This window comes from Ochlerotatus camptorhynchus, unplaced genomic scaffold, assembly GCF_037179485.1.
Source record: "Ochlerotatus camptorhynchus isolate MF236.1 unplaced genomic scaffold, CSIRO-AGI_Acam_v1.1 ptg000299l, whole genome shotgun sequence".
Classification (NCBI taxonomy): domain Eukaryota; kingdom Metazoa; phylum Arthropoda; class Insecta; order Diptera; family Culicidae; genus Ochlerotatus; species Ochlerotatus camptorhynchus.
In genome coordinates, this window is record NW_027040787.1 from 312578 (window position 1) to 338199 (window position 25622).

Consider the following 25622-nt stretch of genomic DNA (forward strand, 5'->3'; position numbering starts at 1 on the left):
GTTATTGAAAAATGTTTTGGCATGGAACTTATTGATGGGTATCGTCAATCTATCGACGAATTTTGTGAAAGTTGGGAAGCTTTAAGACTTCCAACCGAAGTTTCACATCATTAGATTCCACGTAACTGGATTTTGCAGTAATGCAAACGAAGGACTTGGACGATATTCAGAACAGACAATCGAAGCAATTCACCACGATTTCGTCAAAACATGGATGCACTATAAAGTTCCTGAAAGCCACAACAGCTATCAACGAAATCTGCTTAAGGCAGTCATCGCATACAATAGTAGCCACATTTGAGACCAATCTAGGAATGAAGTTTTCCTAACAATTATGAATTGAATTATACTTTGTTCGCAGCACCTGTATAAACAATTTACATAATTTAAATTTAATCAAATGTTCGATATAATAAACAATCAAAAATTAAATACATGTATTTTTTTATGATTGTCTACAGTAAAACCGCGGCTATTTAGTTAGAAGACTTCCCTTGTCATAGAGTATCACTATATTTGTCTAACTCTACGAATGCAAAAATCGTACAACTGTGCAAGTGCTAAAACCACAAAGTTGAGAATAGACGTCACGTTTCGTGTGTGATGTAAATGAAAACAAAAATAAAAAAAGCAAATGAAAAATAACTGTTCTAAGAAACATATGAATGTATAAAATTTAACTTATAAACATATGCCTAAATTATAAAGTGTATTGCGTCTCCATGAAATGTATGGAAACGGTAAAAAAAAATCAAAAATTTCAAATCAAGTTCATTCAATTTTCCCCTGATAGAATATTTTAAAACTAACCGATTTTTAAATGTAAGCACCCAAACTTACTTTTGGTGGAGAAAAACCCGAGGTACATGAAAGTTGATTAATCCGCCACTTAGGACACGGCGTGCAACGGTAAGCGTGTGATTAAACGTTACCACGAAACTCTGATCATCGAACGGAAGGATAAATGCGGTCAGAATGGATGTTCTATTACACGGAAACAAATCCGATTCTATTTTCATGAATAAAAAATCATGAAATGAAAAAACTTACCATCCCATGAAATCGTAACAATGATTCATGATTTCGGGATGGGAATTCATGATTTCATAATGCAGAGGAATCAAGACCGCTACAAGCGTTACTCAGTGTGCCACAGTTGCAAAGGAAGTGCCAAGAAATCATTGAACTGACTTTTGTTTGCTTGTGAATAATGCCTTGGTTGGCAACCCGGTATTTTAACAGCTCTTGTTTTTGTTTTGTTTTTCAATGTTTTCAAAAACGACACGGACTTCAGTTGGGACTATACACTGAATGCATTCGTCCCCAAAAATGCCTGCAACGGACGAGCTCCGTTGCTACACGATCCTTCCATCTTCGGCGGAAGGCCGACCCCGCACAACTAAACGTCAATCATTAGTCAACTAGCCCTTCTGGGAGCCGGCGGAGGAAACGGAATTGCATCGATTTTTTTTACCACCCGAGTATCATCCGTCGGAAAACTGGAAACCAACACCGGCCGGACCACACGACGGACTGATGAAGGGCCCGACCCGATGACCCGAAACGGACCAGCCAACTTCATTCAACCGGTACAGCAACAGGGCGCAGTGATGATGGTCTACGGACTCGGTACCGCCATGGTCCAGATGGGAGACGCCATGGCAGTCGAACCAGTCGAAAGCAGCATCCAGCACTTGAACAACATTGAATTAATGGAAATGATGGCATCAAAATTCAAATTGCATTTTCCAAGCAGAACTACTTGTCAGAGTCCACCAACCCTTATACTCTGCCGGACAATTCGATCATCTTCAAGGTGTACAGTACCTCCAAGAACAATCGCTTCCATTCCCGAGCAAGCTTCTCCACTTCTTCAATACCCCACCCGGTATGGCCGAGGATCTGCAGTCAGAATTCCCCACCAAGGACTGCCACCCGTCGCAACTGCGAATGTTCCCGCTGAAATCGGAACGTTCCTCCTTCGGATTGATCGCGTTCCCGAGTGAAGCCCTGGCGGTGTACGCCATCATGAAGTGCAATCACAGCCCGATCGATCACAAAGGCACAAAATTCCCGTTCATTATGAAGCTGTGCTTTTCCTCCTCCAAGTCTCCGGTGCGTGGAGCAACGAGAACATCGAAAACACGTAAGCTTGGAAAGAGCGGAAGCTTCTTTTCCTGAGAAAAGAAAGAAAGGATTTTCCTTTTTCTGTGTAGTTAATGTTATGATTCGTAATTATAATTTCTTATTGTGTTAGTTGGAAGTGCAAATAGGCAGGAGAGTAAAAATAATTTGTTGAACTATTTGAGATGCCAAGACGGTCCTCCAACATTATATGTTGGACGATGGAATGGTTGGTGTAGCATCGCACATTCTCTGCTTGATCGTCAAGCAGTTCAGTTCGGTGTTAGCTCGCTCTCTCGAGTTGTTTGAAAAGTTCATTGCGATAGTGTTCGTGTTCTCTCTTTCGCGGTTTGTCGTGCGTGTGTGTGTGCCCCGTAATGGGGAAGCATCGGTCGCGAAGCCCGGCGAAGGTCCAGAACCCCGGAGAAGGAAGCTCCGGTGTGCCTACCTCGAACAGGTTTGCTGTTCTCCCCATGGATGGGAATATCCAGCCAGCTGTGTTGGAAAAACCGCAGTAAGAAGAGGAAGAAGAATCGAGGCCAGTCCGATATCACTGCGACGAACAACAGCGATGTTGGAGATTTCGGTGACGCTGCCGAAACCGTGAATACTGCCGAAATGAGCACGGCAAAAGTGAAGCTACCTCCATTGGTAGTGAAAAATGCCCATCTTAATGTGCTCATTGTGGATCTAGCGACGCTGGGTGTTAAAGCCGAATACAAGTTGGGCAGAGTCGGCACTAAAGTGATGCTCCGTACCAAAACGGAGTTTGACGTGGTCGTCGCCCACCTGAGGACTTCCAAGGTGGAATTCTTTACCCACAATATTCCCGGTGAGAAGCCGTTCAAGGTCGTCATCAGGGGCCTACCAAACTTCGACCCGAAGTTTATCGAATCAGAAATCAGGGACCGGTACAAGCTGGCCCCAAGTGCCGTGTATCGAATGACAAGAAGAGACGAGAATGTGAAGGCGTATCCGGATAGCCTTTTCCTGGTACACTTCCAGAAGGGAACGGTGACGCTCAACGCACTGAAAGCCATCCGGTCCATCAATTCCATCATCGTTCGCTGGGAGCCATACCGTGGCGGCCATCGCGATGTGACTCAGTGCCAGCGGTGTCTGAACTTCGGACACGGTACCCGCAACTGCAACATTAAGCCACGCTGCGGAAATTGCGCTCAAGACCATGCCACCTCCGAATGTGCTGCGGATGAAGCTGTGGCGTCCAAAAGCGCCAACTGTGGTGGTGCTCACCAAGGATCCAACAAGCAGTGCCCTAAACGCGAGGATTTCAAGCGCATCCGAAATCAAGCGTCCACCAACAATCAACCAGCACGAAGGAAGGATAAGGCCCCGGCTTTCAGGACAGAGGACTTTCCACCTCTTCGTGGACAAGCGAATCCCAGGGTGCGATCCGCGCCCCCTCAAGAAACGTCTGGATCTTCTGCTGGACAAAGCTCTCCATCCCCCCCTGGATTCTGGAGGCAACCAACAGCTCAAACAAACAATCCCGATCTGTTCTCAGCAGACGAACTGATGGAGATTTTTATCAACATGACCGGTGCTCTACGTAAGTGCCGCAATAAGCCCGAACAGATCCAAGTGCTCGGTAAGTTCATCATCCAATATGGTGTCTAAACCGCTAACCATCGCTACCTGGAACGCTTGCTCTGTAAGAGCTAAACAGATTGAGCTTGCCGACTTCCTCCGCAAGCATAGCATCGACGTGGGTCTTCTAACCGAAACCCACCTAAAGTTCGGTGACAGCTTCTGGTTGCCTGACCACAACATTATCCGGCTTGATCGCACCAGCTCCAAGGGGGGTGGTGTAGCGGTCATCGTCAGAAAGGGAATCAAGTTTTGCACTCTGCCCCACATCCGCACTTCTATCATCGAGGCCATTAGTGTGGAGGTGGAATCACCAACTGGAAACGTCCGGTTCATCGCTGTTTACTGCCCACGCCAGTGTACCGCAAGCAACGGATTAGGAATCCAATTCAAGAAGGACCTGACCGCCATCACCCGTACTAGCTCCCGATTCATCGTTGGGGGCGACCTGAACGCCCGCCATGAAGCTTGGCGGAACTACCAGAGGAATCGAAACGGATGTCTATTGTTCGACCACGCACAACATGGACTGTACACAGTGCAATTTCCGGACGAGCCAACTTTCATCTCTCCAGCGGGAAATCCCTCCACGCTAGACTTTTTCCTGTCAAACATCGGACTATCCAAGCCGGAGGCGCACAACGATCTCAGCTCCGACCACCAACCGGTGGTGACTGAAGTCGGTGTCAACGTGGTTCCTGCTAGAGGCTGCCTGCGTAAAGACTACCACCATGTCAACTGGGTGCAGTACGGTCGAATGGTGGACAGCAACATCGATGAAAATCCACTACTCGACACCGTAGATGACATCGACCGGGCGTTGGAAGGACTCCAACAGGCCATATCCGAGGCTGACGAGACATGCGTTCGACAAGTTCCTGTGAGGGGTAAGTTTGTTGCTATTGATTCCCACACCCAATTATTGATTCGATTGAGAAATGTGCGTAGACGCCAGTTTCAGAGGACTGGAGACCTGGGAAAAAAACGTGAAATGCCCGATCTGAACAGGCAGATTGCTTCCAGAATGGACTCACTCCGAAATGAAAGTTTCGGGCGTGTTGTCCAGAATCTGGACGACCGCTCCAGACCATTCTGGAAGGTAGCCAAGGTCCTGAAAAATCATCCCAAACCCGTTCCACCTCTCAAAGTCGAAAATGATGACGATCGGCTTTTAATTACCCCACAGGAGAAAGCAAATGCGATCGGCAAACATGTCGCTTCATCGCATTTGCTTGGCTCGACTATCCAAAGTCCGCTCGATGATCAGGTTGCGCAATGCGTTCAAAACCTAGATGCCTCCCCTTGTGTCGTGCCTCCGGCGGATATGATTACAGTACAACAAATTTGCTCAGCGCTGAAATGCACCAAGAACATGAAGGCTCCCGGGTTTGACGGTATATTCAACTTGATCTTGAAGAGACTCAGCATGAAAGTGCAGTCTCTTCTAACCGCTATCTTCAACAGATGTTTGGAACTGCACTACTTTCCAAGCATCTGGAAAGTAGCAAAAATCATACCAATCCGCAAGCCCGGTAAGGATCCAACATTGCCTTCAAGCTACAGACCAATCAGCCTCCTTTCAGTGCTGAGCAAATTGTTCGAGAAACTCATTCTCAATCGTTTGCTCAAGTTTGTCGAGGAAAATAACATTCTCCTTCCGGAACAGTTTGGATTCAGAAAGGGGCACTCCACCAATCATCAGCTAGTACGGGTGATGAATAACATCCGAAGTAACAAAGCTGTATCCAAGTCCACAGCCATGGCCTTGTTAGACGTTGAAAAGGCGTTTGACAATGTTTGGCATGATGGACTTGTGTACAAGCTTTGTAACTTCAACTTTCCTTTACATCTTATTAAAATCACCCGTAACTACCTCCAGCAAAGGTCGTTTAAGGTATCGTTGAATGGTTGTCTCTCAGACACGTTTTCGATCCCAGCAGGAGTCCCGCAAGGTAGTCTGCTGGGCCCCTTGCTTTACAGCATTTACACTTCCGACATTCCTCCCCTCGGTGACGGTTGCGTGTTTTTCCTGTTCGCAGATGATACCGCAATAGCCGTCAAAGGAAGGATGCCTCGCGAAATAACGAACAAACTTCAACGATGCCTTAACGCCTTTGCTGATTATGCCACCACGTGGAAAATCAAAATCAATGCCACCAAAACACAAGCGATCATGTTCCTCCATCGGCAATCGCCCAAACTGAAACCGGCTCCATCTTGTACTGTAATCATGGATGGCACAAGGGTTGAGTGGTCCGCCGAAGTAACCTATCTCGGGATGTTGTTCGATGAAAAGCTCCTCTTCCGTTCGCATGTAGAGAAAACAGTAGTCAAGTGTTCTGCCTTGGTTAGGTGTCTGTTTCCGCTGATTTGCCGCAGATCCCGCCTCTCAAGGGTGAACAAACTGGCCGTCTACAAACAAATCATAGCACCTGCGATCCTCTACGCAGCTCCGGTGTGGGAATCATGTGCACAGACTCACAGGAACAAAATCCAGGTCGCTCAGAATAGAGTGCTGAGGATGGTACTTGATCGTCCTTTTGACACTAGAATAACAAATTTACACGAAGAGGCAGGCATTGCCAAAATAGATTCCAGAATTAACGAAATTAAGACTAAATTTGCACAAAAATGTAATTTATCAGAACATGCTTTGATAAGCAATTTGTATATAGTAGATTAGGTGTATATAGTAGTTGTAGGTTAGTTGTAGTTGTAAATAGTAGTTATAAGTAGTCTTCTTTTTCAAATTTTCAAGCAAACCAATCCCACCAAGGTGGTCATTCTCTAAAACAGGCCTGATAGGACTAGGAACTGTAATTAATAATAATTGAAATTTCACAGGAACTAAAGTTGAAAAGACGCATCTGTGTCACTTGAAAAATTCATCAATGTAAACCACACAAACACAAGAAATAAAGATCATTTTAAGTTTGAAAAAAAAAAAAAGTTTGAAGTGGTTGGTGTAGCAGCCACCGCCATGGATGTATTCGAGCAGTTCGAATGATCGGATGGAATAGTTTTTGTTTGGTTGTTGACTTTCCGATTAATACTCAAGCACCGTTTGTCGTGACCGGCCCCAGATTTCCAGCTTCGGACACGGCTACACGAATTAACGATGCAGCTCCCACGGCTGCGGCTGTTTCCAAAGCTGCTGCTGCTTTAGTTGCTGCTGCTGCTGTTCCTTCGTCCGTCTCCTCTAAAATTCGTCAGAAAAGACGGACAGTATTGGAAGCCGCCGCAGCCGTGGGAGCTGCATCGCTAGTTCGTGTAGCCATGGCCGGAAACCTCGGTCAGGTCAAGAAAATGTGGACGCGACTGCCGTCACGGGTGTCACGATTGTGAGAATCCATGGCGAGACTTGGTTGAGATTCACGGTTGTGTTTTGAAAATAATTTGATTATGTTGTGGCAACATCAATAACAAATTTTGACACATGCAAAGTAAGCAGGCGCAGAAAAAGTTCAGCGTTGCCAGTAACTTTAAAGATCATAAAAATTGTAACCATGGGTGCCAAACAGTGCCAATGACTGCACCCGGGTGTGCCCAAGTTTGATTTTGGCTCACTGTGTAGAGTGACCAACCCCTTGTCAGGATCACAAGTGTGTCGTGAAAGCTTTTAAGCGGAATCCCAATGCTTCGGTCAGGGATGTGGCCAAAAAGTTGAATCTGTCCAAGTCTTTCGTTCAGAGAGCCAAGGACCGGGAGGGACTGCATACGTATAAAGTGCAGCCAACGGGGTCACTTTTGTACCCAAGGATATGAAACCCTCCAACGCACTAGAACTAAGACCCATCGAAAAATACTGCGCTATTATGAAGCAGGCACTAAGGAAGCATCTCAAGGAGGTCAAATCTAAGGAAGACATGAAGGAAAAGTGGGTTTCCGTATAAAAGAAGCTGCAGCCAGATGTTGTACAGAACCTAATGAGTAGAGTTAAGCGTAAGGTGCGAGCGTACGGTTATGGTATTGAAGTTGAATGAAATAAATATGCCAAAAGCTTACTAATGGTTTATATTTTATTGCCCGAAACTTTGAAAAGGATCGGTCTACTAGGTAATTTGCTACAGAGTTTTTTCCGTGATGCAATTTGATGTGGGACATCCTTTAGTGAAAGAAATCGGAATTTATTTGCTTGCCATCTAGAAGGTTTTGGTCACTGAACAACTTTGCCAAAAACAACATCTTTATCGATGCCCAGGATCTAACGATACTCTAGCGCCACGTTGTAAGAAAATTACGAACTGATCTGTTAACCATTTAAGCAAAATTGCACATGCTAGGTGTGCTCTATTGTTGCGGTTTCCATTTGCATGGTCGCTATTAATCTCTCTTTTTGGGGGAACACTGTTCTTGATACTACAATAGATCAAATAACTGACCGCAATGGATTTACGTCCCGAACAGAAAAACAGCCCCTAGTACATTCAAAGTGTTTTTTGTTACTTCATACGTGAACTTTACGATTTTCAGAGCTGTTAGGTAGAGAAAGTTCTGAAGAGGATAGGTTGATAGTTCCGCTAGAGTACTGCTGTGTGAAAATTGAAGAGAAGTTGAAGTTGAATGATGGGCCATAAATGCGACAGTACTAGGCAAATGCACGCCCCTTTACCTAGCGCATACATTAATGGATGAGGAGACTTGAGGTATTTCCTCAAATCCACAGGAAAGGGGTCCGCGTTTGACTTGCTTATATACTGTCGTGGTAAGGTCTGCGACTGTACAATAGTTCTAGCAACGTTTATCACTACCTAAAGCCCCAAGTTACCGAAAGCAACACAATAGTTGGGTAAAGAAGAATTGCATTATGACACATCATCGAATGGAAATGCTTTCGGCATATACAGCCACAGGCAGTATATGAGCAAGTCAAACGCACACCCTTTTCTTGTGGATTTGAGGAAATTGAGGTCCCCTCATCCATTAATTCATGATCTAGGTAAAGGAGTGTGCATTTGACTAGTACTGTCGCATTAAAGGCCCTTCGCTCAACTTCAACTTCTATTCAATTTTCACACTGCCGTACTCTAGCGGAACTATTAACCTATCCTCTTCAGAACTTTCTCTAGCTAATTGAGTATAGCATTTCCTTCCAACTCTGTAGCCCCTTACATCCTTTCGAACGTCTAATTTTCCTTTGAAACGGGTTTCACTTTGTTTAAATAGATCTCAAGGAACTTACCATAATATGAATGATCGGCATCACATCAATCAGCATTTTTGGTAGCTGTTCCTCGAGGTAACTTCCCCTAAGATTCCATTTAGCTCCTTCTAAAAATAGCCCTTCAATATAGATGCCATCCTCCGGAGCAGAATTAACCCTACAATACGAGAATATAAAGTAATCTTTGATAATATTTAAACCGAAATTCAAAACACACGTCGTCGCTTTCAATACATCAAAATCGAACGTCAGAACGTCAATTGGAATACTGTACTTCCGTGCGTAGTTCTGCATCGCCGCCGTCAGGAAAGCCTGCGTAAAGTAGAACCCAGATATCCAGAACACATTCGGTTTTCCCGTCTGATACCACGTCTCCAAGAAAGCCAAACGTTCCAAAAAGTCGTTTACATACGCTCCGATCGGTTTCAAGCTCGGATACGACTTCTTCATCCAACTGTCCGGGATCTTCTTAAAGTTAATGGCACTATAAACCGATTCCAACTCCGGTGTCAGCACAACCAATCCCGCGATACCCTTCTTCAGATTAACGCAACTGCTTCGGATCTCCTGCAGTAGATTGTTGAACCGTTCCATCTCCTGTACCAGCACCGTATTCATCGATTCGCTATAATCCACCGGGTATTTCGCCTTAGCCAGCTCAATATCGAAATCCGCCGGTAACCGACTCTGAATCCCTTCAATAACCACCAAAATGTTCTTCTCCTTATCGGCATCGCTCATTTCCGACGATCCTCCTAGAGTCATCATCATCGACTCGAGCAGCACTTTGGAAGCATTCAGATCCCTCGTAATGCCCGCATTCGGATGCAATCCGTACACGGCTGGACTGGGATAGTTTGGAACGTTATTCTTGATATGGGCAACGTACTCCCGATGTTCGTTTCTCAGTGGAACCCCATAGCAATCGCCTTGGTTGGAGAAGCGGTAGTTTGGATCATTTACGACTCGGTCGTTGACGTAGTCCGCCAAGATGGTTACGATTGCACGTCGATCCCAGGCGTCAGTAACGCGTCCTCCATAGTTACATTCTCCGGTTAGATAGGAGATCGCCATGTAAGGAATGTCCTCATACTGGTTAAGGAAAATTTGCAGTTGAAGGACGGAGATTTGGAAGTCGGATTCGTTGAAACCGTAGGAGATATTCCATCCGAGGGGACCGAATTTCCGGCGTTCTTGGACGACCGCGTGGAAGAAACAGATTCCATAGAGAAGCTTGGAGAATGAGCGGTCTTTTCCAGCACAGCCGGTGTAGAAGGCGTCGTCGTTCATGGGTTCAGATTTGTACGATCGTAGCAGATTTTGCTGGAGACCCGTGGGTGGTTCGTTGGTCATTTTGATTCCGTTCTGTAGAATACTGGATGGGAATTGTTCCGAAGGATAGCTCGTCAGCCACAGACGGAAAGAGGACGTGGTGTTGAAGAGATCCATATTTTCCCAAAGGTATTCCAGCGTTGGCATCCAGGAAGCGGCTAGATGACAATTCTGAAGGCACACCCAGGTGCCTTCTTCTTGAGCTCGTTCGATGATTTTTTGGGCAATCGGGCCCTGTCCTTGACCTAGCGAGATCGCTTGGAAGGTTTCATCGAACCCCATTTTTTCGGCGAATAGTAGCAAGGCGTTCATTGGGTCTGCACCCGGCGATAGGATGAAGATCAATGGTGTTAGGCAATTGGAGTCCTCGAAGGACCTGGAAATATCAAATGGGGGTGGGAGTACGTAAGCTGGACCCATCTCTGACGCTACGAATTCGGTGATTGCTAGAACGACCTTGTCGGGTCGGAACGTGCGTAGAGCTATAAGCTTCTCGAAGCGGTTGGTCTTCTCCTGCCAAGGAGTGGGAAGTTTTTCCACGTGAGTGTCTTCCACATCGTAGTAACGTTTCCAGGAGTCCTTGTGCTCACGGAAGCTTTCCACGAATCCGGTAAACTCCGGCAGTTGTTCTAAGCGACGGATGTCCTCCCAGAGTTTATCAGTTATCCAGCTGGGATCCGGAATTGGTAGATCGATGGTACTTTTCTCTCCTCCGAGCAAAAGAAATTCAAACTCCTTCGTGTCGATCTGATTACAGGAGATCATAATTTTCGTAGTCAACACGAATGAGAATAGTAATTTATCCTTCTCGAATAGCGATCTGCAGACATTGTTGTACAGGTTCAAGGTGACAGCATCCATCAGAAATTTCAATCGCCGGAGAAGATCCTTAGTCCTGTTGGCATTCTCGATCGAGTAAATGTACAGATTTATGAACCACAACAACGAAAATTGATACATTGGATCGATGTTCGGTAGCTCTGTGATACAGTAATACAGCGTAGAAGAGTGTGCGGCGACAGGACGATAGCTCTGACGGAACGCTTCAATCTTGGCTTCGATTTCTTTTGAGTCCTCCTGCTTCTTGACAATATCGATCGAAATACGCTTTGAGTCATCCAAAATCTTGATGGCACTCTCATCCTCCAAAATGTCTCCCTTGCTCTCAGACAGCGTCTTCAAAATCTTGTCCTCAACCTCCTTTAGCATAGCTATGTTCTTTGCACCTTGTAGGATCAGATTCTGGCGTAGTTCTTGGAGGTCCGGACGTTCCTTGGCAACCACGATCCCGAGAAGTTGGTCTTCCAAACCCTTGATGGTCAGCGCAAAGTTGATGATCGTCACTTTGTTGAATACTTCTGGTAGATAGTGAGGATTTCGCAACCCCGATGTCAAATACAGTCGAAATTTCGCTGAAATTGGAATAACGTTGTCTCCCAAGCTGAGATATTCGACGCCTCCCTGAACGAAGGTATTCCTATTCAGCAGTGGATCCAAAGGTGCTTCCAATTCGTCGAAGATGTTCTCGATCAACACCGGATAACCGTGCTCGATGCAGGACTCCAACCGCTTCATGTAGTCCGCCTGCGAAAACTTCAAGATCTGCAGATGGTTATTCCTTTCCATGTTTCTAATCCATTTGTTCGCTTGAAACTGCGGATCGATGAATAAGCTGTACCTGCTGGAACTGTCCATGATGATCCCGTTTTCCACAGAAAACGCATCGGTCGGCAAACCGGAAATGTTCCAGTTCTGGATCTTGATCATCGACCCCAATACATCCACCACGCTATACTTTTCCGAGCAAGGAATCCCTATCTCCATGACAAACGCATGCCAATTTTCAATGCACTTATTTCGGTACGTCGCCGTCAGTGGAGCTAGGTAGGCAATCACGCCGCTAGATACCAAAATGTCTCCAGCTAAGTTGTCGTACAACTGTTGCAATCTCTCTGCTGAAACCGTCCATCGAGTTTTCTCTCCTCCAAGGCCTCCAATCAATGTCTCCGCTCGTTGCAACTTATCTTTGCACATCTGAACCTCGTCCTCCACTTCCTGCTTCTTTCGATTCGCTTCTTCCAAGTTATCATTCAACTCGGCTACTTTCCTCTCCAAATTAGCCGCCAGTAGTCGCTTCTCGTTAAGCAACGCCATCGTCTCCGCGTATTCCTTCTCCGCTAGTCGCAGCTTTTCCTTCTTCGGAGCCACAATCTTTGCCACGGCATCATACAAATCCATCGCAATGATCCACTTGCACAGACCCTCCGCCGCACTGGATGCCTTCGCTACGATGTGAGGCTGGAAGTCCTTGTGAGGGATAAAGTCCTTTCGAATTTTCTTCATAATATCCGGATTGATGGTGTCTTTGTCATAGTCCTTCAGTGTCTGAAGGAAACCCATATCGCCCAGCAATCGCTTACTGGGGCCCCAAAAGTCCAGCATCTTCTTCCCGGTTGCCTGATCCGTGACCTTATCCGGTGTGATGCCCTTCATGACGCAAATTGCTGCCATAACCAGTTTGACCACTTCGGGGGGATTCTTCATTGATTTCACCAGCGTTATGTCGTTTGGTTTCAAAGTATTTAGCGCTTGGATCGCTTCTTCCAAAATTGGAATCGCTCCAGCAAGATCTTTTTCGCAATCTGCCTTCAATACTTGCGCTTCGGCAGCTTGGACGTTTGCCACTACTTCATCCTTCTTGACCTGCTCCGTAGCGGCAGCTGCTTCGATGGATTCCTTTTCAATCTCCTCGGTCATCTTCCGAGACTGCTCAGCCATCACGATCAGCGTCGGTTGTAGAGCGTTGAGCTCCTTTTGCATCGTCGACACGGCATCGGCTGCAGCGTCCAACTTCTCCAAACCCCCAAGGTAGCGCATCTTATTCTGCATGATCTCTGATTGGTGCTTCTTGGTAAGGTTACGGAAGCACTTGATCAACTCCAAGTAGGAAGCAGATGTGATGTAGGTGACTCGACTAGTGGCTGTGGTGAACTCTGTAGAGACTTCTCGTGCCACTACGTGGAAATGTTTGCAGGTCACCACAATCGATTCCTTCACCGAGGAGGCAACGTTCAATTCCTTCATGTACATTTCTGCGACCTTCTCCAGTGCGTCTTCCGGCCATGCGTCGAACCAATTGATGGTGCAGCAGTTCACCAAGGATGGATATAGACGAATACGGGTTCTCAAGGCAGATCCAATCGGGCTGAAACAGATGACTATGTGCAGTTTCTGTTTACAACGATTAACAAAGAACTGGAACACCTCCAGTGGACTGATGTCCAGGTTTCGATTACCACCTTGAGCGGCTAGCCGAACCATTTCCAGAATTTCCTGCTTCTCGTCAACCGGGAATATGTTAGGAACTTCTCCGATGTTTAAAAGGCAATCAATATCCTGAAGGAAGATCTCCTCCTTAAGTTGAGCTTCCGTCAACAAGAATACAGTATCACGGCCCATTCCTCCGGCTTCCTTTAACACCTTCTTCAAATCCTCTCTCCATTCGTTTAGCCCGTAGTACTTAGTAATCTCCGGTTGAAACAGTGACTGTCCGCACATTTGAGCGGCCAACTTCGTCAAGGACTGCCGCCCGGAGCCACCCATACCGACCAGCATACAGCTTCCTCCCGGCATGGACATAACCCGACAAATCTTGTTCAGGTGCTGCAGAGCATACTGAAATAGCACGATATCCATCTTTGCTTTGTGCGTACTGTTGTACTCCACAAGATCCCGATTGGCCAAATCTTTGAATTGTTCCACCTGCTGAGTTTCCTCATACTTGCGATCTTCCGGTTCGGCATCCGCATCAAAGTAACTTCCAAACATCAAGTTATTCAAATTACCAAGCTGAACGGCACCAGTCTGCTCGTCGAAGAAATCCGGTAGCAGTATCTCCGGACGTTCCTTGAAGAAGCTCTTCAAGTTCTGATTCAGTTTGTCGAACACGAACAATCGATCTGCATCGTTAACCAGTCGATCGTAGAATACTCGCATGGCTTCGTGCATCCACAGGCGCGGAAAAACCTTCTTACTCTCCACCGATTCTCGCTTCAGCATGGAGCAACCGCTAATGACTCGTGAAACGTCCCTCAAGTTGAAGATGTAATGTGACTTGGCCGGAGTTGGAAGCAGCTTCGCACACGCAAACTGATACGCATCCAGCGTTGCGGTCACGATCATATTGACCATCGTTGTAACATCCGTGGCGTGACCTCCCCGTTTGTAGCCATCCAGCAGCACGTTGCTGAAGATCTTGAACATGGTCTCATCGTTGAAGTTGCTGATGGAAAAGATGTCAAAGTGACACAGGAATCGTTCGTAGACGTTCTGACGGCTTCCACCCGGTAGACCGCAGGCAGCCATAATGAGGATCTTCTGCAGATGCAACTTGGAGGCATCCTTCAGGTCATACCAATGGCTGTAGTCAAAGTATTGACGGATTAATTCGATCGGTGGTTGAGCTCCGTAGATCTCCTTGGCCGGCATGTTCATATCGTCGATGAACAGGACGGAAGTCTTGTTATCCGGAGGTCCGTAGTGACTACGCTTCTTCTTAAGCAACTTGGATATTATCAGGTCTTGTGTTTGGTTCGCTGTAATCTGGGACGTGAAGGTTATGAGAGTAGGCAGGAAGGTCGTCTGGTCCATTTTGCTCATTAGATAGTTCTGAAAGTAGTAGGTCTTTCCCGTGCCGGTTGGCCCTACCAAGAGAAGCGGTTTCTTGTTCTGAAAATACGGGTAAAGTTATTCCAGAAATTATAAGACACTTCTTTGCAATATGTAATACCTTCACGTGAATGTCCAAGATGTGCATGTAACGCACGGAATCCAGTGTAGGAACCAGGAGGGTGATCCCAACTTCGTTCTTCATCTGCCGTACCATATCCGGATAATAACGCCAGTTCCCCTTCTGTTTGAAATAGTACACATAGTCCATGATCATGCCCTCGCCTGGCATCGACACATCGATCTTCCCCAAAGCATCCGGAACTGGATGGTTCTCGTCAGTACCCTTCCAAATCTGAAACGATCAATTGTATTCAACAATCCTAACCCAAAACCTAATACCTCACCTCTCGATAAAACTCATCAAACTTCACCTTTGACTCCATATCCAAAATACCTGCCAATCCCCAAACGACCGAATACATCAACGCTGCCTGGAACCATGTGAAGAGATACTTCCCGTACTCATCCGGACTCTCGTGAACCGCTTCGTCGATCACCATTTGGAAGATGTTCATCGTGCATGTCAACAAATTGATATCTCCCGGGTGGAGATACTGTCTGCACTGCCTTCTAATAAATGTCAAACAGTCCGTAACCACCCAACGGAAGATCTCCAACAGCAAATCCTCCCAATCCGCTGTCCACTGCTTGTTACAGCGCTGAATCCACGACTTCACAAAAGCCTCCCATCCAATCAGTGTCGGTTCCATAAAGATCATTCCGCAGCGGGAGACCGTTGCCGGGGATGCCTGCTCCAGATCCATAACCTCAAATATCATAGACATCTCCCCAGTCATCGTAATGACCTCCCCGGAAGTCAAACACAACTTCTTATTGTCGTCCAGAACCGTATTCATGTTCTCAATCCATACAGCATCGACCGGTCCATCGAAGATCAGCCACTTTCGATCGGACTTTGTATCACTAGCGAATCCTCGGAAAATAGTCGAAGCAATTCCGTCGGTCCACTCATATGAAATAGGATCGAATGCTCCGTATAACTGACCCATGGTAATCGCTTTGGGGTTCACCACTTCATAGCGCACTCGATGGAAGTACGGATTGTCACTTTTTCCCTTCAACTTTGTCAAACACTCGGCGAGAACTTTCAGGGTCATCGACTTTCCGGAATATGGCTGTCCCACCAGCATGAACCCGTGACGTACGATGATCATCTCGTACGTTTGAATCACCTTGGTGAGGAAGGTATCCTTAGGTTGCAGTTTCATATCCTTGCAGACATCGTTGAATGCGTGGGTCAGCAGCGTGTAGTCTGCTTGGGGAAGCGCCACTCCCGGAAACAGATCGGAGATGATCCCTTCGAAAAGCGGGACGTCTTTTCTCAGAAACTTTGGTAGATTTACGTCCAACAGGGATCTAAGAAGTAGTATTTCCTCGTCCTCATCTGGAAAGGCCTTTTTGAGATTTCCGCAAGCTTGCAGTACAGTCTTGACGGCTCGCATTCCGTAGTCGTAGTGATTCTGTGATGACAGTTGTTCCGAGCAGAGCCGGTAGGTTGTGACGATCTTCACCGCTAGGGATCGTGCATTGGTAAATCCAAAGGAGTACAAGGAAATCTCTCCAATCATGGCGTAGTCTGGCACCATCATTGCTACGGTACGGAAGAGCACCTTCAGGTTGTCCGGAAGCTCCGACCGACCGGCATAGCCTGGATTCATTGTAATGCAGACGTAGCATGCAGGATTTAGATTCAGTTCCGTTCCTTCGAAGATAAACTTCTGCACTCCGGCTCGGACAGCCACGATGATACACAAGATCTGTTGAGCGACGACCGACAAGACTTCCAGCTCAATTCTGTTAAATTCGTCAAAACAAGCCCATGCTCCAGAAGACGCCAGGCCTTTGAAGAACTTGCCCATAGCCTTGTAGTCCAGTCCATCGGAACAGTTGAACACCTTACACTGAACGGCCAAAGCCTTCGCCAAATCCTTGGTCGTTTCTGTTTTACCCGTTCCAGCTGGACCCTCAGGAGCCCCATTCAGATGCAGTTGATACGCTCCCATTAACGTTCGGTAGCAGCGATCGGTCAGGGGAGTTATAACTAATCGATCTGAGTTTCCTAAATATTCACAAGCGTACCGCACCGATGCATTGATAATCTTAACTGTCACTTCGTCCTGGCTCCAATAGTAGCGCAATTGTGCCAACCACTGGAAGTCATTTTCCGTGTGGATTTGCTGCTTGATCAGATCATCTACGACATCTTTCGCGTGGACATCGATAACGATCAAGGCCTTGATTGTAATGCGATCCAAGTTGGTGATCTCTTTAGAACGGATCAACATTACAACATCCATCAGCTCTTGCTGAAGCTGATCATGGTATTCAACGATAGCTTCTAGCCTCCTTCCTAAGCATGCGTGTATATTCGCTGCCCAGTAGATCTGCGACACGCAAAGCACTACCATGCCTGGCCAATCCAGTACCCAATCGTGACGTGGTTTCTCTTTATACGATTCGTAACTTCCGTTGATCTGATGTAAAACGGCCCTCAACATCTCCTCCTCCACACGAAGTAACCACTTTTCCACACTGCCACGAGCTTCCGCAGTCGATACCTTCTCTACGAAATGGACATTTTCCTTCTCGATACTGAACATTGAACGAATATCCAAGGCCTGATCAAACTCCAGCCGATTAACACCTTCGAAGCACTTACTCAAATGCGGTTGAACTCTTAGTGGATCTTTCGTTTCCGATAAGATCTCCAACATTTCATCGTTGGACAGGAAGAAGAATCTTGGGAAATATAAACGTTTCTTCTCCAGATATTCATTGACTCCGTTGGTGATCTCTTCCATCATTTCATTGGACTGCTCCAGCGCTTCCTGAACTCCTTTAGCTGCTGCCACATTCATGACCGATCGATTCCCTTCGACGGCTTTCATATACATTCGGTAGGTTTTATCGACTTGTTGGAACATCCTTCCCTCGTTCGGCATCTGCGCTACGATATCCGCCGACGAAAAGATCGGCAGCAGATACAACCAAGTACCCTGTACCTTTCCCCATTGTTCAATAGTCTTGTTGACTCTGGTCAACGTCTTGTACCACTCCTTGACCTCCTTCTCACATGGCTTCACAAACGCTGAACCTCGCATGGCCAGCGTCTTAATAATGTGATCATCCAACACCGCTTGGATCTCATCCAACCCGGACAGAATGTTGATGTTCGTGTCCTTGAAAGGATTCAGCTTGAACTCGATCGTCTCCCACTCTTTTATCATTGCCACCAGGTTCTTCTGCAGCTGCAGTTCCTTGTTGGCTCCGATACTGATGATTTCAAACTTGTCCAGATCCTTGTCCAACTTGTGGTTGATGATCTTCCGCAGCGTAGTTCCAGCGTCCGGGGTCAAATCGAAACCGGCAATTTCCGACATCTCGTCCCAGTGACGATCCTTTAGCGCCGGATTACACATAATGTTGACGATGTAGACTCCCAGGTGGAAGTCTTTGATAGACTGTGTCATCCGGGCGCAAAGCTTCAAAGGGCACGGATGTTTCTCCGGATCCGGATCTTCCGTTTGACCCTAATAGTGGACTGTCAGTCGGAGGAATTTTTCAAAAAGAAAACACGAAAACTTACCTTAAATTTGCAGAGCGTATTCTCCAACATATCTGCTTTGATGCGATTTCGATAGTACTTCTGAGTCCTCTGGAACTCCTTGAGGAATTCCTCCGTTTTCGATTCCACAAAGTGTGGCTCCAGATATTCGAAAGGACCGTCCATCCAGACGTTGTAGTATCGAAGCCAACGCATGCATAACCTAGAAATGCAATTGGGTACAGAATAGGAAGCCAGATATTCAAGTCACAATTACCTAATTAATTTGTAGAATGGCACAATGAACGTCTTGATCGCTTCCAGCACCGCGTACTGTGACTTGGGAAACTTGAACAACACCTCCTCCTTGTTGATCCACTTGACATAGTCCTCAAAGACGAAGATCTGATCGATGTAACCCTGCAACAGCATTACGTAGTCCCTGAACTTTTCAGTTTCCGTCATATCGTTTATGATCGCGATGTTTGGAATCATCTCCTCCATCTTTTCGTTCAGCTGCTTGGTCACTTCCTGTAGCTTCTCTTCAAATTGAAACTTGTAGGTCTCAAAGTTTGTCGAATTGATATCGAAAACAGCCTGAATTCGGAAGTACCAGTTGATGCTCTCCACCTGGACGTCCATGTGATCGGGTGGCAATTCCAGCAACTCCACCAAGTAAGCACCAATCTGAAATAAACTTAATTAAACCTAAACCTCATCATCAAAACATCAAAGTCTCACCCGCATTGACTCTTGGATCTTCTCTCTCAGCTCCTCGATTACCTCCGTCTTGGCTCGGTTCATATACTCCCCGTTGGCCATCAGCTGTTCCGTCGAAGACGGTATCTCCAATGCCCTATCCTTAATCTCCTCAAACTCCCTGCAGATCCGTTGGCTCTCTTTCCTATGTTCCACCGCAATGTTCGACGCAATACGCTCTATATATTCCCGCACCATCTTCCTTACGCTACCGATCGCATCCGATTGATTCACGATGGCCACATAGAAGTACTCCTTCATCACCATGTTCTTGATCTTGTCGTTATACACCTGGAACTGATCAATCTTCTCCAGATACTCCTCGAACGAACGCGGCTCACTCAGAAACTCATTCAGCTCGTCCCGGGTCTCCCGGCTGATTAACCCGACAAACTGCTCCTGGAAGTCCTTCAAATAGGCAGTCAATGGTTCGAAGGTCTCTTCCAGAGCCAATTGCAGTGCGTCGTGAGCTTCCCGGAGCGAAATCTCACCGATGCCAATCTTCATAAAATTGACCTTGGTCACAAATGCCTGAGCATCGATCATGTTCTCCAGTGGATCCAAGCGTGAACCCACGGTAGCAATGTCCTCGATCGCATTCTGATACACGCTGTAGATATCGTTCAGGCTTGGAAACAGATCCACCATCCCGTCGTCACATATGGCGATGATCTTCATCTGTGGAATTTTATGAACATTGAGTACGGTCAGGCGGAGGTGCTCGATGGTTCGCAGCTTCAGCTCGGTCAGTTGACGATTGATCAGGCCCGATGCGCAGTTGATGACTTTCAGCCACATGGACTTCGGAAGCGTTCGACGATCATAGTGTTTCTTCAATATCCGAGTGATCTTCGGATACCATTCCTGGGCGATGAAATTGTTGCAGCCCTGGAGTTCCTTCTTGGCCATGTCGCGAAGCTCATTCAAGGTTATTTCCTCTTCCATCCTATACTTGGTGTAGTCGTTCAGCACCGGTGGAAGGTCAGTATAGGAGTAGTGAATAATACATCGTATGAACGGATGCGGAATCAGCAGGTTCTTCTGGATAGCGGCCTTGTGCTTGAGAAAATGTTTGTAATTTGCCGTACGTCCGAGACGCTTGAATTCGAACTTTTCCCTCGGTGGAACATAGTCATCGGGTGCCGGCTTGAAGATCTTCTGGCAGCTGAAGGCTTTCATAACTTTGTCGAAATCTTCATGCACGTCTGCCATGTAGGACGCCAGGACGGTAGGGTACTGCTGCCGGAGGCGTTTCGGCACATAGGATAGGATTTTCTCCTCGGTTCTGGAGAGCATCTTGGGAACCGGAGCACGTTTGGCGTGCTCCCGGAGCTGATCGGCATAGTACGATTCGGGCTTTGGAATGACATCGTCCAGATCCTCGGTCTTGCGGCGGCAGATTTTCACCTTTTCCTGAAATGTTCGTGAGGTGGCAATTGATGGAAGTGTTTAAAAAAGATAACCTGTTGGAGTGAGAGTACGATACATAGGAAAATGAAGGAACCACCGAATCCACCGTGACTTTTGTGATTTTTGCAATTTTTACGAATTGGTAAAAAATTAGCATTTCAGATTTGGTCTGGTGCGATTAGATCTACTTAAATAGTCTGAATTCAACTAAGGATCAAATTTAGTTATCTGAAGACTCCATCCCGAATATTTCAAATACAAATTTTCTTAGGCAACTGCGAAGAAATCTTCGATGATGTTCTAGAACAACTGATTGGACCTGATGAAGTAATGAAATTGGGTTGTTAGCGGAATGCTTAAATAAAACAGCAAAAAAGGTTATCTTCAATTTAATTAATTTTTTTTATCCATGACAGATACGTATTTCGACTACAATGCGCAGTTTTCATCAGTGTCATTCCCACTAAAGAACTTATCAAAATCTAACCCCCTTAGGTACTCATCCCCTAGGTATAAAAGTCAAGATCACAGGTATAAAAATGAAAGTACAATGTGTTGAATCGGAACCTACCTAACTAATAAAAACCAAAGATTTAAGTAAACTAAAGGAGAAAAATCTATTCAACTCTCTAATAAGGAAAATCCCAAAGGCTTGGTAGCCAGCTTTTGATTTCAGAAATTAGACGAACGCCTTCCTGCTAGCATCGTCCATAAACGTTAGGAAATATCGACGTCCTCCTATCGACGTTGTCTCCATAGGCCCACAGAGATCAGAATTAATCAGCTCAAGCAAACGTTCAGTCCTGTGTCCCTTCGCCTTAAGCGGCTGTCGTTGGTGCTTGCCTTGGATACACGGCACACATTGAAAGAAATTTGTATCCTCAAACTCCATTCCAGTTACCATGCTTCTGAGTCTCCTCATGCAGCCAGCCGATAGGTGCCCCATCAGTTGATGCTATAGCTGGAAGCTGTTCTGCCCTTGAGCCAAGTGAACTGATGAACTTTTAGCCAACGCCAATTTGTAGAATCCATCCGAATGCTGTCCGATCGCCACAACTTCGTTTGTAGTGCTGACAACTTTACAAGAGTCTTTGTCGAACATGACCTGATACCCGTTCTGGATCATCTTGCTAACGGATAACAAATTTAACGCCAAATCTAGAACGCACAGAACATTACTAATGGTGATTTCACAAGACGTACATCCAATGTCGGCTTCCAAATTGACGGCGCCCTTGGCAACAACAGCAGCTGCAGTGCCATTCGCAACGTTGAGGCTTGCTGACACATCCTCTGCAGCCTTCAGATAGTCCTTGTTTCGGCACAGATGTGTTGTAGCTCCGGAATCAAAAATCCAGTCAACATCGTCCTTGGTCGACTGTACCGTATTAAACGCCGCGATGATGCAGCATGGCCACTATGTTTCCCACGGGTTTCCTTCCTTTCACTGGCTTTATTCTGGCATTGCGACGCATAGTGTCCCAACTTCTTGCACCGAAAGCACTTCACGCTCGATGGATCGGTAGGTTTCTTCTGTTCAGTTTTTGTGTGGAAGGCTCCATCTTCGCTTGGCTTCTTGCTGATCTTCACATCTTGCAAAATTTTCGCCTTGACAACGTCCGCCGTAAGCTTCATACCCGACGACTCCAATCCCATGATCATTGGTTCGTACTGCTTCGGTAGACCCTTCATCAGCAGACTCGCCAGCCAAGTATCGTCGACTTCGAAACCGACCTCCGATAGCTGGTCGATAGGTCGTAAAAAGTTCGTTCACGTACTGACAATTGAATGAATAGGACTGCTTGGTGTGATTGATGAATTAAAACTAAATTTATTCGTTACTACATATTATCATGATATGCTACAGCTTGTTGCTTATTCATCGGTTACTTCTCCATCATTTATGAATTGCACAAGTATTAGTGCCAAGGGGTCAGTCACTCGGCACAGCTGCTTTTGTATTAACGCTGTTATCAATGTGTAGTTTGCCGCATTGTGCCGGTATTGTGCCGAACGAGTATATTTGTGCCCTGATTTGTGCCTTTATGTATTCGAAGTGTATGAGTGGTCAAGGACAAATTGATCTGGTATATCTGGCAACAGTGCTTCTGTGATTCTGACAGCTGTTTATTTACTAAGTACAAATTCGCTTCGAGATTCGCTCCTGTGGTGGAAAACGTCGGCCTTGAATCTCGTCAAGGAATGATCGGATAGCCGGGTCGACGGCGGTTACCGTTATGGTAATGAATGATAAGTTGTATTGTGTGATACACTTTCGATCGATCACAATCCGAAAAATATCAGTGAGTTGGAGAGGATAAAACATGCCGGGGGTAACGTTAAATTTAATAGGGGGCTACCACATTGACAGCGATCAGTGTCTTAACCCTAATAAAAAACAACCATAAACGAACGATAACCCAAATCATTGAACTATTCCACAAATGGTTTGGATGATACCCAGAACACGTCGTTAAGCAAATTAACCATACAATTTTTATTAGGGAAACCTCTCAATAATTGTTTACGGGAAATGTGGACAGCCCCTTGAGCGAATGGGCATTCTGGGCATATCCGAATGTGGAAGAACGAGTGGTTAGCGAAGATTTTGAGAATTTTGGAGGATTTTCAGAATTTTTGAGGATTTTGAGAATTTTGGAGGACAGCGAAAGCTTGCTTCTTCTCTCAGGAAATCAGCCATACCGTGCATGTCCTCCTCCATGATTTTATTGTTGTCGCTTGTCAGCTCCCCAGAGACTGTCTACACAAATTTGGAATCGTGAGGATATTTTTTAGGTGGAAGTTTATCGCACCGAACTCTTCCTCCAGCTTACTTCAGAAAAAATCTTAAGCCGATGGAGACACATAAACATGAAACTATTTTTAGTCAGTTACTTACCACATTTTTATTGGAATTATCCATTTTAATTAATAAATACCGTTTGCTAGCAAAAAAAATCTAACGATAATAATTCGATCCACGTTTGTTTACGTACACGCAACATCAATAACCGATGTTAATAATAATCCAGGCAGTGCTTCCAGTTTATTTTAATTATAAACTGATAATACGGAAATGTGCCGATAACTGTTCCGAATCTATTTTCGGCACATTGTGCTGAATGACTTACCCCAAGTTTCGCACTAATACTTGTGCATTTCACAAACATCAGAGAAGTCTATACAAGCCAACCAACCTGAACAACAAATCCGAATAGAACAACTCAATCCGAGGTCAACGCCTTATGTATACCGAGGGAGAAAATATCGAGGATGAATTCGAACTGTTTGCTCTTCTTCAAATACAGCAACTGGCAGTGCGAGCCGAAAATATAGCACGTGAAACATGGACGGATTCTCAGCTTGGAAAAATCGTTCGAGAATTGGAATTTGGTCGGAATCTTGAACAGGCAGGTTTCAAAAGCTCCGGAAGACAGATATTCAATAGCTGCCAACTGCTTTCTATTCGAACATCGAGTGGTCATACTAGCTGTTCTTCGTCAGGCAATCCTAAACGACCTACATACACGGCACGCGATAATTGCAACCATTGTGTGGTCCTCCTCATTGTTCTTCATCAGCACCAGCAGTTCTTTCGGTCGATGCATCGTCGACTTTGGAAAGCAACCAGCTAGGTGGCAACCCTATCTTGTTTGCCTTGCCTTGACAAGAGCTAACATCGCTGCGGGCCCGCGAATTGTGGGCCCCAATGACAGCTCATAATTTGTAAACAAATAGAAGATTTAAGCCATAATTTCAAAATAGGCGTGACTGATATTTTCGAGGGGGCGACTCTATCTGCGATGCAGGAAAGTTTTTGAGTTGCTGTGGTTAGCTGCGCACACGCTGACTAAATAGAAAGAAGATTGATTACCGATTCTGACGATTTCCTGCCAAAAGATGATGCTCGATGCAAGTAGATGCGAAAAATGATAGAAGTTTTTTCGAAGATTCATTCGCTAGTGTGAGATTTTCGGAGCATCTAGAATTGAGATTTAGATGTGTCGCCCCCCTCGGATATTTTAGATATTCTGAATATTTTTGCTTACATTTTGTGAAAAATAAACTTATAACTCATAAAACATTATTTTCTGATTTTCTACCACGAAGTCAACTATTTATATGGCATAAAAGGGAAAATAATTTAATTTGAAAAAAAAATAAGACAATTCTGTCACGCCATTTTTGCAGTTCACACTTGAATTGTGACGTTTCAGATGATGTTTTCAATAACATGGTGGCATATCACCCAGCTGAAAGCAACCGTTTCGTGATGAGTGTGTGAGTGCTGACCACATTTTGCGTCCATTGCAATGGAAGCGCTCTTCCCCTCGTTGGCGATACTGTCATACAATGAAACCACTGGAAGCGGCTCCCGTTCTGATAGAGGAGGGTTATTGGATAGCGGAAGATAAAGTGTTTATTATGTTGTACCTTTTGACTATAGTTTTGGCATGATTTGTATTATGAACAAGAATCGGGGAGTCGAGTTTCGAACGCCTTTGAATACGATTGTGTATTAAGTGTGTTCTCTGTTTTGTGCGTGCATTCGCTTTCATAATTTTCGGCTGCATTTGCCGGATTAGCGCTGGCACTCTGCCTCCCGGACGGTTATACGTGTGTGAGTGGTGGTTTTCTCGCTTTCCGAGAAGTTTTAGAATCGAGAAAGAAAACATGATTCATCCAAGGGGTAAGTCACTCAGCACATTGTGCCGGAATTATATTCTACACAGCTTGGGCACATCCATCGGTACATTTTCGACATACCTTCGGCACAATCTCGTAGGCATTAGATTGTTGTAAATAAAATGGGAGCACTGCTGGACAACTGTCATTGAAGTTGTTCAGAACATTACGTGCTGTTTGACTGTATGTTCAGGAACATTTTCTTATTAACCACTTCATTCGAGCAGTTAAAACGACGTTTAC

The 25622-nt window shown here is 45.6% G+C and overlaps 1 protein-coding gene across 1 annotated transcript in view; it reads right to left on the reverse strand.

The window, feature by feature from the left end:
• The window catches only part of Dhc62B (Dynein heavy chain at 62B), a 42087-nt gene that overhangs the window by 11768 nt on the left and 4697 nt on the right, over window positions 1–25622 (reverse strand). The window contains exons 2-8 of the mRNA XM_065228644.1: window positions 19266–20696; window positions 18802–19211; window positions 18567–18747; window positions 15304–18510; window positions 15018–15251; window positions 9114–14956; window positions 8915–9053 (exon numbers count right to left, since the gene is read on the reverse strand). Coding sequence (XP_065084716.1) covers window positions 8915–9053; window positions 9114–14956; window positions 15018–15251; window positions 15304–18510; window positions 18567–18747; window positions 18802–19211; window positions 19266–20696 — 11445 coding nt within the window. The remainder of the gene's footprint in view (window positions 1–8914; window positions 9054–9113; window positions 14957–15017; window positions 15252–15303; window positions 18511–18566; window positions 18748–18801; window positions 19212–19265; window positions 20697–25622) is intronic.